Source organism: Physella acuta, unplaced genomic scaffold (assembly GCF_028476545.2).
Source record: "Physella acuta isolate Inbredline_101_S28 unplaced genomic scaffold, ASM2847654v3 ptg000058l, whole genome shotgun sequence".
NCBI lineage: Eukaryota > Metazoa > Mollusca > Gastropoda > Physidae > Physella > Physella acuta.
In genome coordinates this window covers 102153-118282 of record NW_026731578.1, presented here as the reverse complement: position 1 = coordinate 118282, position 16130 = coordinate 102153, and the positions used below count along the sequence as shown (strand labels likewise).

The 16130-nt window shown below is 42.2% G+C and overlaps 1 protein-coding gene across 2 annotated transcripts in view; it reads right to left on the bottom strand.

The window, feature by feature from the left end:
- Window positions 1-221: 221 nt before the first annotated feature.
- LOC131948272 (galanin receptor 2a) overlaps window positions 222-16130 on the bottom strand; it is a 102050-nt gene continuing 86141 nt past the window's right edge. For both annotated transcript variants that reach the window (XM_059309811.1, XM_059309820.1), the window contains 6 exons: window positions 14479-14599; window positions 8871-8990; window positions 6900-7047; window positions 6488-6623; window positions 1639-1862; window positions 222-923 (listed from right to left, as the gene is read on the bottom strand). In XM_059309811.1, the coding sequence (XP_059165794.1) occupies window positions 537-923; window positions 1639-1862; window positions 6488-6623; window positions 6900-7047; window positions 8871-8990; window positions 14479-14597 (1134 nt within the window). In that variant the 5' untranslated portion in view covers window positions 14598-14599 and the 3' untranslated portion in view covers window positions 222-536. The remainder of the gene's footprint in view (window positions 924-1638; window positions 1863-6487; window positions 6624-6899; window positions 7048-8870; window positions 8991-14478; window positions 14600-16130) is intronic.

Below are 16130 nucleotides of genomic sequence, written 5' to 3'. Positions count from 1 at the left end.
GTGATCTGACGCCTGCCTCCCCACAAAGGGCGATTACTCCACTCATCACAACATGTCATCACAACATGTCATCACAACATGTCATCACAACATGTCATCACAACATGTCATCACAACATGTCATCACAACATGTCATCACAACATGTCATCACAACGTTGTTTACAACTGCTATACAACCTGGGTCACACAACCTCCATGTTGTCCACACCACCACAACCACAACCACCACCACAACCATCGCCACCACCAAGTTGACGACAGTGACGTTACCAAATGTTTTTCTCGAAGATTCCGTTCGAATGACAAGTTTGCGAATAGTTTCCACACTCCATTAGGTAAATAGACATCTGCTATTTTTTAAGATAGTCAGATAGGTCATTTTGTTGGATATCTGAAAGTTTGATATCTGACAGTTTGTTGGATATCTGACAATGGCCAATCGAGTCACCACAACAATGTCCAGCTCACTCAGCTAAAGTACAGTACCCGGCATGAATTGGGCGGTTTAAAGTTGATGAAGTCGAGGCTGTCACGTCACTCACCGTTGAGGCGTGTCTCGATGGTGCTGCCGCTCCTCCTGGGGTAGCTGGGTCGGGAGTGGTAGGACGGGGAGCCGCCCCGACACCCACACAGCGACTCCCTGAAAGCCTTCCGGAATCCGTCGCCCATGATGGTGTAGACGAAGGGGTTGATGCAGCTGCTGGTATAGGAGAGGGTGTGGGCGAAGATCTTGAGGTCGTAGAGCGGCTGGCTCTGGGGGAAGTTGGGGATGAGGGCGTAGCACAGGTTGAAGAGGTGGATGGGCAGCCAAGTGATGGCGAACAGGATCACCACCACGGCCACCATCTTCGCCACTTTCTTTCGACGTCTGGCGATCGTCGTGCCGACTCCAATCACTGACTCCGTGGAGTCAGAGTCATGCTGGTCAAACAAAACAAAAACAAGTTAGACAACTCGCTCGGCTGTAGCAAGCAACAATCGTGTAATTAATTAAATAAAGATATTAAAACCACGTCTTTTAATTGTTGGGTTTAAATGCATAGTTTATAACCTTTATAAAAGATAGAACTATTTTATGTAAAATATTTTTTTTAAGAAATCTAGAAATAAACTATCCAAATTCTGATTTTTTTTTTTACATCTGCTTTTCAAACAAGTAAAATAAAGATGTTGCAACCGTAGACATAGAACTTACGGCCATCTAAGATGTTACACCAGGTGATCTAGAACTTACAGCCATCTAAGATGATACATAAAATGTTCTAGAACTTACCATCTAAGATGTTACACAAAGTGTTCTAGAACTTACCATCTAAGATGTTGTACCAGGTGATCTAGAACTTACAGCCATCTAAGATGATACATAAAATGTTCTAGAACTTACCATCTAAGATGTTACACAAAGTGTTCTAGAACTTACCATCTAAGATGTTGTACCAGGTGTTCTAGAACTTACCATCTAAGATGATACATAAAGTGTTCTAGAACTTACCATCTAAGATGATACATAAAGTGTTCTAGAACTTACCATCTAAGATGTTGTACCAGGTGTTCTAGAACTTACCATCTAAGATGTTACACCAGGTGTTCTAGAACTTACCATCTAAGATGATACACAAAATGTTCTAGAACTTACGTCCAGTTCCTTGCGGACCCCGATGCGGTGCTGCCAGAGAAAGCGGAGGATGAAGGTGTAGCTGACCAGGATGACGGAGAGCGGCACCACGTACGTGACCAGCACCACCATGACCGTCATGGCCTTCTCCCACCCCAGGGACCACGTCCTCATACACACCGTCTGCGAGTTCTTGAGTTCCAGGCCAAACACCATCAGGTACGGGGAACAGGCGGCACCAGACGCTGAAATGGGGAAACACCATCAGGACATAGTGCAGGACATAGCGAAACACCAACAGGACATAGTGAAACACCATCAGCACATAGAGAAACACCATCAGATAGGGGGAACAGGCGGCACCAGACGCTGAAATGGGGAAACACCATCAGGACATAGTGTAGGACATAGTGAAACACCATTAGGTAGGGGGAACACGCGGCACCAGACGCTGAAATGGGGAAACACCATCAGGACATAGTGAAACACCATCAGCACATAGTGAAACACCATTAGGTAGGGGGAACACGCGGCACCAGACGCTGAAATGGGGAAACACCATCAGGACATAGTGAAACACCATCAGCACATAGTGTAGGACATAGTGAAACACCATTAGGTAGGGGGAACAGGCGGCACCAGACGCTGAAATGGGGAAACACCATCAGGACATAGTGAAACACCATCAGAACATAGTGCAGGACATAGCGAAACACCATCAGAACATAGTGAAACACCATCAGGACATAGTGAAACACCATCAGGACATAGTGAAACACCATCAGGACACAGTGAAACACCATCAGGACATAGTGTAGGACATAGTGAAACACCATTAGGTAGGGGAAACAGGCGGCACCAGACGCTGAAATGGGGAAACACCATCAGAACATAGTGAAACACCATCAGAACATAGTGAAACACCATCAGGACATAGTGAAACACCATCAGGACATAGTGAAACACCATCAGGACACAGTGAAACACCATCAGGACATAGTGTAGGACATAGTGAAACACCATTAGGTAGGGGGAACAGGCGGCACCAGACGCTGAAATGGGGAAACACCATCAGAACATAGTGAAACACCATCAGCACATAGAGAAACACCATCAGGTAGGGGGAACACGCGGCACCAGACGCTGAAATAGTGAAACACCATCAGAACATAGTGAAACACCATCAGGACATAGTGTAGGACATAGTGAAACACCATTAGGTAGGGGGAACACGCGGCACCAGACGCTGAAATGGGGAAACACCATCAGAACATAGTGAAACACTATCAGCACATAGAGAAACACCATCAGGTAGGGGGAACACGCGGCACCAGACGCTGAAATAGTGAAACACCATCAGAACATAGTGAAACACCATCAGGACATAGTGAAACACCATCAGGACATAGTGAAACACCATCAGGACATAGTGAAACACCATCAGGGCATAGTGAAACACCATCAGGACATAGTGAAACACCATCAGGACATAGAGAAACACCATCAGGACTGCAACATTTTCTATACACACCTCATACACACAACACATTTTTGTCTTGTAGTGGTAAGATGGGCAGTATCAAAACTTTCCCCCACAACCCACACACACTCGCATTCTGTCTTAACGATGACGTGCTAGTACTCAGCTCGCTAAGGGTTTTCACATCTCTCCAATTCACCACGGAATGGTCTCACGGAGGTTCGCTAAGGGTTTTCACATCTCTCCAATTCACCACGGAATGGTGTTACCTAGGTTAGAATGTCGTAGGTTGGAGATGATTTAGATGAAAGATTCGTCGATATAAGACTCACTCTTGTCTGAAGAGATAATTCGATTAGCTACACTAACTTTATCTATGTGATAAGAGATTTATTCACATGGCGGAGTGATAGGATTCAAATGATTATTCTGTTAACCCGACCCCTGCCCCAGCCCGACCCCCCCTCCCCACCCCCAGACAATGAATCGAGTGGTTTGACAAGAGGACAGTCCATGTCTTCAAGAAATCAAATTAGATCAGAGAAGAGAAAATCAATCACGCCGAGAGATCGATTTTCTGTAATGGCGTTCGTGGACACGGCAAAACAAACTAGAAATTATGCGGGGGGGGGCAGTAAACAATCTGTATGTCAACATACTGACGTCAATTATATTAGCGTGCATGACGTCATAGGGAAAATGTGAAGGCATTATTTTAACGCGTACATCATGTTCTTGGCTAAACAAAGATGCGTTTAGCGGCCAAATATTCGTGTAGTTAGTGGCCAAATACAGGTGTGGCTAGTGGCTAAATATGATTGTAGGAAAAAAAGTCACAGGAAAAAAAGTCATGGGAAAAAAAGACACAAATATATATTTGCATGGAACGTGTTAATACTTTTATGTATTAAATATTCAGAAAGTGCAAATCAACTTAGATTAATTAAATATAATGAAATGTGCGTATGTTGAATATTGATATTAGTGATATTTATAACACACGTAGTGTGTAGTATTTACATTTCAATTCCTTTATACATATAATATTTAATATAATTTAATAAAATGGTTCAACGTTCTCTTTTTTTATAGTATTTGTTAAATACTAACTTTAAATTAGCGCGAAAAGGCATAAAGACGTAGTTAATGTGACTTGCAGCCCTCAACTCATTGCGGCAATAGGTCAACCACCTGTACTTCCCACATTTATCACACGCATTACTTAACAAAGGAAAGGATCAAAGCAGAAACCCGACACGGGCTGTCATTGACGCAAAACGTCAACAACACACAATATGGACGGACAAGGCCGACTGAGGAGAGGCCGACCAGGGAATGGAAAAAAAAAAAGAACATGCAAAACACAATGATGTGCCTAAATTTCGTTTATATTTAACATTTCTACAGCATATTTATCTAAATTCATTAATTAATTATAAAAGTTGTTGCTTCTGTGTAAATTAGGTTACATTATTTTTACTTATTAGTGTTATTAACCATAATGCCTGTATCGTTTATAAATATGCTGCAAAAACCCACACATCAATAAATACCCACAATTTTCACAATTCTCAACAATTAAAATCAAAACATTTATGAAAAGATTTTTGGGACATGTTTTCTGTGATTTTATTTCTGCGACTTTTTTTCCGAAAAAAAATTTCCTTAGTGACTTTTTTCCTGTGACTTTTTTTCCGTTCACCGCCAAATATAGTTGTGGTTAGTGGCCAAATATTGGGGTGTGGGGAAATTGCGAGACGCGAAAAGCGAAATGGCGAGGCGGGAAAATGCGAGAAGGGCGCGAAAACGGTAGGTCACGTGACTTTTTGTCTCGCATTTTACCACAAGCCGATACTTACGCTGGGTGGTGTTGAAATGCGAAGATTTCTGCGAAAAATTTACCGCACCCGATTTTCAGTGGTATTTGGTCCAGACTTCAAAGACGTTTCGTTTACATTGTTAAAACTTCCGATTTTTCCGTCGCTAGACATACTGATGATTTGTCAACTCCCCCCATCTTTTGTGTCGACTTAGAATACCACCTTGTTCGAAACCGACGGAAATACCGACGACGATAGATCAACTTCTTTCTTTTGTGTGGAACGCCGAGGCCGCCTGATTTACCGTCTTTGAAGATCGCCGTGCCCGGATCCGCTGCCGCCGCAAACATATTTTCTATTGTTGCATAGAAATTTTGTATTATAGCCGCCGCCTACGATTTTTTTCTAGCTTTTTTACCATATAAATCTAAGCACAAGGAAATGCCTACATCATTTGGATACAACTATTCTGGAGGTAAGAACTACTACTGTGTGTTTTCTCTTCCAATGTTCCTTTACACTAATTTATATTAGATTTTATATCACGGTTGTGCCAAAATTACAGAAATGATAAAAAATCCAAATTATAAAAAACGGAAAACAGATGTTGAGCGTGCGGATGATGATGATGAGAACATGGGTGCCAGTGTTGTTTGTGGGATGAACGAGGAGGTCAACTGTGATGAGAATGTGAAATGTTGTGAATGTGGATTGGAAGAAGTAGCAAAAGAAAAATGTATAAATGGGTCACGATGTGTGTTTGAGGACTGTTTCAGAAGATTTTGTTTGTAAATTTTGTTTGTAGTTAAAATTACTTAATAAAAAAATAAATTGCACTTTTTAGAATTGTTTATACTTTTACACTTTTTGCAAGTACAAAAATCCATAAATAGATGTTGCAAAATATCTCTCCTGCTGACAAGATTATACCAATTCACAATGACACAGCTCACGTTTGTATAAACATGAGCGGGCTAGATTTTTAAATTAATGCCGACTGAGACGGGATTTTCCTCTCGCTAACAAGAGCGGGCGATGACAGTAGCACAGCAACGATGTTAGGATTTTTAAATAGATAGATCTAGATATAGATCTATCTTCTTAGTATCTAGATAAAAAATAACAACATACAACACTCGTGTTAAAGGGTATGGTTAAATGCTTGTTTATTTTAAAACAAAAACAAAAATAATTTAAATAAATAAAGATGGACAAAAAAAACAAAAAAAAACTTTTTTCGCAAAAAGTGTCTCGCTATTTACCCTTAATTCCGCAGGTATGTCTCGCATTACCTTCTCGCATTTTCCCGCCTCGCCATTTCGCTTTTCGCGTCTCGCAATTTCCCCACACCCCAAATATTGGTGTGTTCGCTGGTTATACTAAAGTGTGTTCGGTGTCTGTATTAAACATGTAGCCACAAGGCCGATACAGAAGCAGCCGATACAGAGTCAGGAGTTAAATGTCAGGTAGTGGGCGTGGCATGGACTTTCAAGATCTTCAGTGATGGCAGTGCTAGACAAAACAACATGACGTCACCAACACACAGACGAGACCAGATGACGTCACTCACCTAACCAGATGGCTATACAAATGATGGCCGCTCCCCGGGGGGTTCGACTGTGGAGTGACCGAATGGGATGGACGATGGCAAAATATCGGTCGATGGTCATGGCGGTCAGCGTAAGGCAGGTGGACAGCAAGGACACCTGGAAGGTCAGAGGTCACCACAAGTTAGCTGGGCGTGTGGATAGGGAGGGACGAATATACATGCACGTTTATAGTATATATATATATATATATATATATATATATATATATATATATATATATATATATATATATATATATATATATATATATATATATATAATATATATATATATATATATATATATATATATATATATATATGCGTAGTTTATAAATAAAAATATAATATGTAAATATATTGCACATGAATATAATACTAGAGTCGAACTTACATAGGCGATATAGTTCTGAAACTTGCACATGATTTCGCCATAGACCCAGTTATAAGACACGTAATGAGCGATGGTTATAGGGACTGTTATTGACAGGAAGGCGAGGTCAGCTAGGGCCACGTTGATGATGTAACAGTTGGTGGTGGACCTGGGGACATACATATGTTAGGCTGTAAGGATGTAAGGATGTAAGGATGTAAGGATGTAAAGGTGGAAGGGTGTAAGGATGTAACCCTAACCCCAGGCTATACTTGCTAATGTTTGTGCTTATCTGTGATACTTGATATATGTATCAAACGTCTTTAAGTTTTGAAGTTCTCTCATACTTTTAGATTCCCTTTTTTTTTTTTACTTCTGTCGCCCCAATGTCGTGCTACCTGAGACTGGTATGATGTTGTAGTTGTTATGATGAAACTGACTAAATGTCGACATCATTTGAGGTCATAACGGAACTGACTAAATGTCGACATCATTTGAGGTCATAACGGAACTGACTAATTGTTCACACCATTTGAGGTAATAACGGAACTGACTAAATGTTGACATTACCAGAGGTCATGAGTATAATTATACCATTCTATTTTAAACCCCACGTTCTATACTAATGTCCATTGAAAGTTCACAAATACAGACGTTATGTTGTACTTTATAATTTGCTGAGTCTAAATAATTTGCTAAACGGCAAGATATGACCCCCCCCCCCTCCCCCTCCCTCTCATGGTGCCAACATGCCTCAGTGGAGTTTGTTGATTCTCTTCTACAAGATCTCCACCACAGAACTAAATGAATGGAAGACAAGACCTCCACCACAGAACTAAATAAATGGAAGAGTTTGATTCTAGCGACATCCCCACCACTCGCATCAGCAACAAAAACTGGCTCGCCATATCTTCTAAATCAGACAGTTTAAATAAATGGTATAGCCAGACGAAATCAATTCATTAGCATAATTCATTAATTTAAAAAAACCAGGGGAAAACAATACGTTTATATTTGTTAATTACCCTATTTTAAATGCATTCGTTATCAAACATTAGGGCATAATTAAATATTTTAAATTCGTTGACAGTCGAGCATTAGCATTAAGGTATAATTAAATATTTGAGATGCACGATGAATGAAGATTAAAATAAGGTTAACATTGTCTGTCAACACACATCTTTCACCTCTCTGTCACTGACAACCTTATTGTGTCGCTGACATTATGTCAATGACAACATTATTGTGTTAATGACACCTTCTTGTGTCACTGACATCATTATTCTATCACTTGACTAATGCCATCTGTCAGTAGTCCCATGTTTGCCTGATATGACTGATGACGTAAGAGCTGATTATTAGTTTGATCAACTCCGGCTAATTAATTCGTCTGTCGGCTTTAGTTTCAACTTTTGTAAGAGAAGAACAAATATCCGTTCTCTAGAACTGAGAATTTTCAAATGTCATTAGATAATCAATTTTAAACGTCATCAGATAATTAGAAGGAAATCAATTTGCGATGCGGACCTTAAGACGGCGTGTCTGTTCACCGTTTATTTTCAATCAAGGTGAGCAGGTTAAGCTGGATACAACTTGTATAAGTCACAGGTATCGAAATATGTAAAAATTATAAACTAGTTTTACACTTGAAGATATAGTGTGTGTGTGTGTGTATCATACATGCACTTGTGTGTATTAAACATGAGTTTGTCTCACTAACAGACACACTGAGAGACACACTGACCGACACACTGAGAGAAACACTGACCGACACACTGAGAGACACACTGACCGACACACTGAGAGACACACTGACCGACACACTGAGAGACACACAGACACACCGAAAAAGACACCAACAGACACACAGAGAGACACACTGACAGACACACTGAGAGAAACACTGAGAGAAACACAGAGAAACAAAGAGACACACAAACCGACACACAGAGACACACACACACACACAGAGATACACACAGAGACACCCACCTGGGCATTGAGCGGCCGCCATGAGAGCACATGGTGAAGACGACGATGATGTTGCCGACAGCGCCGATGAAGATGATCAGCCCCCACACCACGGGGATGATGATCTTGTAGGCGAAGGTGCTGTGGGATGGAAGGTTGGATGTATACAACATTTAGCACAGAAAATTGTATCCTGATGTGGGGTGGAAGGTTGGGTCAAATTATGATGTATACAACATTAGCACACATTGGAATAATGGAACTAATTAATTAAACATAAACATACAGGAGTATAGCCATAGACACTTATTGAATACAGCTATTGAATGGTATCGATGACTGTTGTATGACGTGTTATTCATCCTATGATTGGTCCAGCAGGTCGAAGGTCCAAAAAGCCAAAGGTCGGAGGTCAAGGCCACACGACACGGGGAGTGAGCTTGGCTGAGATTGTAATGACGTCATCGTATACCTGCCAGCGGTCTGAAAATGGCTCTCGAGCCAGAAGTACATCCCCCACACTGAAGTACATCCCCCACACTGAAGTACATCCCCCACACTGAAGTACATCCCCCACACTGAAGTACATCCCCCACACTGAAGTACATCCCCCACACTGAAGTACATCCCCCACACTGAAGTACATCCCCCACACTGAAGTACATCCCCCACACTGAAGTACATTCCCCACACTGAAGTACATCCCCCACACTGAAGTACATCCCCCACACTGAAGTACATCCCCCACACTGAAGTACATCCCCTACACTGAAGTACATCCCCCACACTGAAGTACTACAGCACCAAAATTGTAATGTCCCCATAGATCAGTTAAAGTCCCCCATAGATCAGTTAATGTCCCCCATAGATCACTAATGTCCCCCATAGATCACTAATGTCCCCCATAGATCAGTTAATGTCCCCCATAGATCACTAATGTCCCCCATAGATCAGTTAATGTCCCCCATAGATCAGTTAAAGTCCCCCATAGATCAGTTAATGTCCCCCATAGATCACTAATGTCCCCCATAGATCAGTTAAAGTCCCCCATAGATCACTAATGTCCCCCATAGATCAGTTAATGTCCCCCATAGATCACTAATGTCCCCCATAGATCAGTTAATGTCCCCCATAGATCACTAATGTCCCCCATAGATCAGTTAATGTCCCCCATAGATCACTAATGTCCCCCATAGATCATTAATGTCCCCCATAGATCAGTTAATGTCCCCCATAGATCAGTTAATGTCCCCCATAGATCACTAATGTCCCCCATAGATCACTAATGTCCCCCATAGATCAGTTAGTCCACCATACATCAGTTAATGTCCCCCATAGATCAGTTAATGTCCCCCATAGATCACTAATGTCCCCCATAGATCACTAATGTCCCCCATAGATCAGTTAATGTCCCCCATAGATCACTAATGTCCCCCATAGATCACTAATGTCCCCCATAGATCACTAATGTCCCCCATAGATCAGATAGTCCCCCATACATTAGTTAAAGTCCCCCATAGATCACTAATGTCCCCCATAGATCAGTTAATGTCCCCCATAGATCAGTTAAAGTCCCCCATAGATCAGTTAATGTCCCCCATAGATCACTAATGTCCCCCATAGATCAGTTAAAGTCCCCCATAGATCACTAATGTCCCCCATAGATCAGTTAATGTCCCCCATAGATCACTAATGTCCCCCATAGATCAGTTAATGTCCCCCATAGATCACTAATGTCCCCCATAGATCAGTTAATGTCCCCCATAAATCACTAATGTCCCCCATAGATCACTAATGTCCCCCATAGATCAGTTAATGTCCCCCATAGATCAGTTAATGTCCCCCATAGATCACTAATGTCCCCCATAGATCAGTTAGTCCACCATACATCAGTTAATGTCCCCCATAGATCAGTTAATGTCCCCCATAGATCACTAATGTCCCCCATAGATCACTAATGTCCCCCATAGATCAGTTAATGTCCCCCATAGATCACTAATGTCCCCCATAGATCACTAATGTCCCCCATAGATCACTAATGTCCCCCATAGATCAGATAGTCCCCCATACATTAGTTAAAGTCCCCCATAGATCACTAATGTCCCCCATAGATCAGTTAATGTCCCCCATAGATCAGTTAAAGTCCCCCATAGATCAGTTAATGTCCCCCATAGATCACTAATGTCCCCCATAGATCAGTTAAAGTCCCCCATAGATCACTAATGTCCCCCATAGATCAGTTAATGTCCCCCATAGATCACTAATGTCCCCCATAGATCAGTTAATGTCCCCCATAGATCACTAATGTCCCCCATAGATCAGTTAATGTCCCCCATAGATCACTAATGTCCCCCATAGATCACTAATGTCCCCCATAGATCAGTTAATGTCCCCCATAGATCAGTTAATGTCCCCCATAGATCACTAATGTCCCCCATAGATCACTAATTTCCCCCATAGATCAGTTAGTCCCCCATACATCAGTTAATGTCCCCCATAGATCAGTTAATGTCCCCCATAGATCACTAATGTCCCCCATAGATCACTAATGTCCCCCATAGATCAGTTAATGTCCCCCATAGATCACTAATGTCCCCCATAGATCACTAATGTCCCCCATAGATCATTAATGTCCCCCATACATCAGTTAAAGTCCCCCATAGATCACTAATGTCCCCCATAGATCAGTTAATGTCCCCCATAGATCACTAATGTCCCCCATAGATCACTAATGTCCCCCATAGATCAGTTAATGTCCCCCATAGATCAGTTAATGTCCCCCATAGATCAGTTAATGTCCCCCATAGATCAGTTAATGTCCCCCATAGATCAGTTAATGTCCCCCATAGATCAGTTAATGTCCCCCATAGATCACTAATGTCCCCCATAGATCAGTTAAAGTCCCCCATAGATCAGTTAATGTCCCCCATAGATCACTAATGTCCCCCATAGATCAGTTAATGTCCCCCATAGATCACTAATGCCCCCCATAGATCACTAATGTCCCCCATAGATCAGTTAATGTCCCCCATAGATCACTAATGTCCCCCATAGATCACTAATGTCCCCCATAGATCAGTTAATGTCCCCCATAGATCAGTTAATGTCCCCCATAGATCAGTTAAAGTCCCCCATAGATCAGTTAATGTCCCCCATAGATCACTAATGTCCCCCATAGATCAGTTAATGTCCCCCATAGATCACTAATGTCCCCCATAGATCACTAATGTCCCCCATAGATCACTAATGTCCCCCATAGATCACTAATGTCCCCCATAGATCACTAATGTCCCCCATAGATCAGTTAATGTCCCCCATAGATCAGTTAAAGTCCCCCATAGATCACTAATGTCCCCCATAGATCAGTTAATGTCCCCCATAGATCACTAATGTCCCCCATAGATCAGTTAATGTCCCCCATAGATCAGTTAATGTCCCCCATAGATCAGTTAATGTCCCCCATACATCAGTTAATGTCCCCCATAGATCACTAATGTCCCCCATAGATCAGTTAATGTCCCCCATAGATCACTAATGTCCCCCATAGATCAGTTAATGTCCCCCATAGATCAGTTAATGTCCCCCATAGATCACTAATGTCCCCCATAGATCAGTTAATGTCCCCCATAGATCACTAATGTCCCCCATAGATCACTAATGTCCCCCATAGATCACTAATGTCCCCCATAGATCAGTTAATTTCCCCCATAGATCAGTTAAAGTCCCCCATAGATCACTAATGTCCCCCATAGATCAGTTAATGTCCCCCATAGATCACTAATGTCCCCCATAGATCAGTTAATGTCCCCCATAGATCAGTTAATGTCCCCCATAGATCAGTTAATGTCCCCCATAGATCAGTTAATGTCCCCCATAGATCAGTTAATGTCCCCCATAGATCAGTTAATGTCCCCCATAGATCAGTTAAGGTCCCCCATAGATCAGTTAATGTCCCCCATAGATCAGTTAATGTCCCCATAGATCTGCCAACCTGACGGTTTGAACTGGCTAAAGGCGTCTCCTGAACCCTTACCTTCACTCTCTTAACATTAAACTTACGTGCTTGATAATTAAGACGCTAATTAGGTTTTCATGAATGATGCCAGCTACGTAGATTTACGGAGGTAAGTAAATGTTTTTTTTAAATTAATGGCGACACCCAACATCTGTTTCAATTGTAGCCGAGGTCATTTTTTTTTAGTTTTTTTTTTTTACGGAAACATTTTTACTACCTTCTGCAGATAAATATGTGAGGTCATCTTCAGTGTTTAAAACACAATATATTGCGGCTGTAGTGACGTCATCTTGAGTGTCTGACAGAATACATTGTGGCCCATAGTGACGTCATCTTCACTTGTTTAGCACGAACATCTACCACTTATCTGTGAAGTGTTGGGCTCCACTTTCACTTCACCCATCACCCCATCGACACTCCCCCCCCCCCCCCCACCGTCACCCCACCCCCTTCTGTAGATGAGGCTATAACCATCTCGCTGATCTGAAGAATATATCGCTCTATTTATTCAGCGACGTCTCGAAGAGAAATATTGCTTGTTGATGATTGGGGTAGACTAAGGGAAATAATTGGACAGACAGGGGAAGTTATCGGACGTTCCCGTTTCCTTGTCAACGGCGTCTCAAGCAGCCAGCATCATTTAGGGGAAAACTAAATTATTAATTGTATATTTGCCGCGGGGTGCTGGCATTGTAAGGTATCAACATTAGCTCTACGTCAACACTGACAGGCACCAGTATGGTAGAGTTAATTACCACGGTACGGCTGTGGGTGGAGGGGGGTGTAAGGTGGGGGGGGGTAGCTCTCATTTTAGGAATATTTGGATAATATACCCCCATAGCGTGACGTAATTCGGTTTGTTCATTTAGAACTAATTAACGAATTCAGTAGAGACAGGTCATTGTAGCTACAATATTGCTAGTCTGATATTCTCTGTATGGTTGTAATTTTTAGATTTTGTGATCCTTAGATTCTTTGTATGATTGCAATTCTTAGATTTTGTGATCCTTAGATTCTCTTTATGACTGCAATCCTTAGATTTTGTGTATGTAATCCTTGTGTCACAGCAGACAATCAATATTTTGTATAATTATTGTCCGTTATCTCCAATGTAAATTTAATTATAGAGCTGCAAATCTAGAAGACAAGACTGCATGATATGATGCACAGAAGGTTAACGACATTATAACACCCTGATGATTAAGTAATGAGATCTAATTAGGATAATTTATGCAAACAAATAACATCTATGTACGTAATGAAAGGCTTACATCAAGATGTCTGTGATGTATCATTAAAAAAATTGTGTAGGAACGTTCAGAGTTCAGGGGTCAAAACAACACAGGGTGGACAGACAGATTGTACAAAAAACATTGTACACTTAGATTGTACGGGGAATATTGTACATGTTACATTGTACACAATAGATTGTACACAATAGATTGTACGCAATCAATTGTACGTGAGTACATTGTGTTGTTCGTTGCATGCGTACGTGTGTACATAAGACTACGTAGATCGCGTACACATTGATGTACACACAGTGTACGGGCAGGTCAAGTGGAGAGGACAGTTGACATGACAGGACAAGAGGTCAAGGTCACACGTTCTTACTTGTAGGTCTCATGGGAGGAGTTGTAGCTGGCGCTGCTGTTGGGGGTCAAGGTCAGGTCCGCCGCGTGAGTGGTGCTCACGGTCAAAAGTTCCATGCTGATGTACTGGGGGTCATCCATACCTGGGGACAGAAGACAGACACGGGGTCAAGGTCACACTTGAGTGGGTCAAGGTCACACATCAGTTGGGTCAGGGCCACGCATGAGTGGGGTCAAGGTCAAGCTTAAAATTGAGTGATTATCAAACTTAACATTTAGTAATGGCCAGCCTTGACATTAGGTCAAGGTTAAACCTAACTATATCATCTGGAATGCTGGGAACAGAGATCATGTGTTCGACTCTATCACCCGGCATGTTTTGTGTTAGGTGCGGCGTGGTCGGACGGAAGAGCGAAAATCTCGAGTTCGAATCCGTGCTCGCGCCTGTTGAACGTCCCTGAGTCAGCTCAGCTCTGATGGGTACCTGACTCACTGAGTTCACTCAGCTCTGATGGGTACCTGACTCACGTTAGGGAAAGTAAAGGCGGTGGAGTATATTTTGACCACACTACCCCTTGGTATGAATAGACCTGAGAACCAGATGTCCTACACAGGACGTTGACCTCACCCCCTTATTCTCAGCGAATGTTTTGGTTTGTAAACTTGATGACGTAGTTTGTTTATGGCCGCAGGGCAGGTAACTCGAGCTCCACAAGGTCGCTGAAAACTGAGAGACCACGTGTCTACAGCAGACGACAGTTAGGTAGTCGATACAAGTTTGATGTTGTCAACATGAAATTTTAGTGCTAACAATAGACGTAATATGTCACATAAAGAAATAAAAAAATATGACAATTTTGACAATTGTCACTCTAGTTACTCTGAAATCACCGTTGGAAAATGTTTTGATCGCCGTGACAAAAAAAAAAGATATTAAAAAAACGTCATATTTGGAGTTTTTATTAAAAACAAAATTGTATGTTGGATTTGAAAGTTTGCGCGGTGGTGACGTCATTGTAGGGTGACCTCGTCAGGTAAATGGTGGCCTCAGTCTGAGATAGCAGAATGGCCAGAGTAGGTTGGCCAGAGTAGGATGGCCAGAGTAGGATGGCCAGAGTAGGATGGCCAGAGTAGGTTGGCCAGAGTAGGATGGCCAGAGTAGGATGGCCAGAGTAGGTTGGCCAGAGTAGGTTGGCCAGAGTAGGATGGCCAGAGTAGGTTGGCCAGAGTAGGATGGCCAGAGTAGGTTGGCCAGAGTAGGATGGCCAGAGTAGGTTGGCCAGAGTAGGATGGCCAAAGTAGGTTGGCCAGAGTAGGATGGCCAGAATAGGATGGCAAGATATAACCATGGGCCAGTTGTATTGACGTAGATTGCAGCAGCTGAATCGTCGTCATATCATGCATGTGACGTCAAATAGAAAGTTGTCGTCATTGTCTACAGATCAACTAGGAAGTTATAGATAACCTGGTCTTCACTAGATAATTTCTCTGCCAAAACCAACATTTCTAATCTCTATCGGATGGCGTGGCTGTCGATAGCATCATCTCACCACTTCCTGCTCGTCTGCTGAGGGAATCTTATTTGCGCGGGAACTTTTGGCGGGATAAGCTTACGTGGTGTGGGTCTGCGATAGTTTCGTATGCCAGTCTCAAGGGATCTGTAAGCTAATCAAT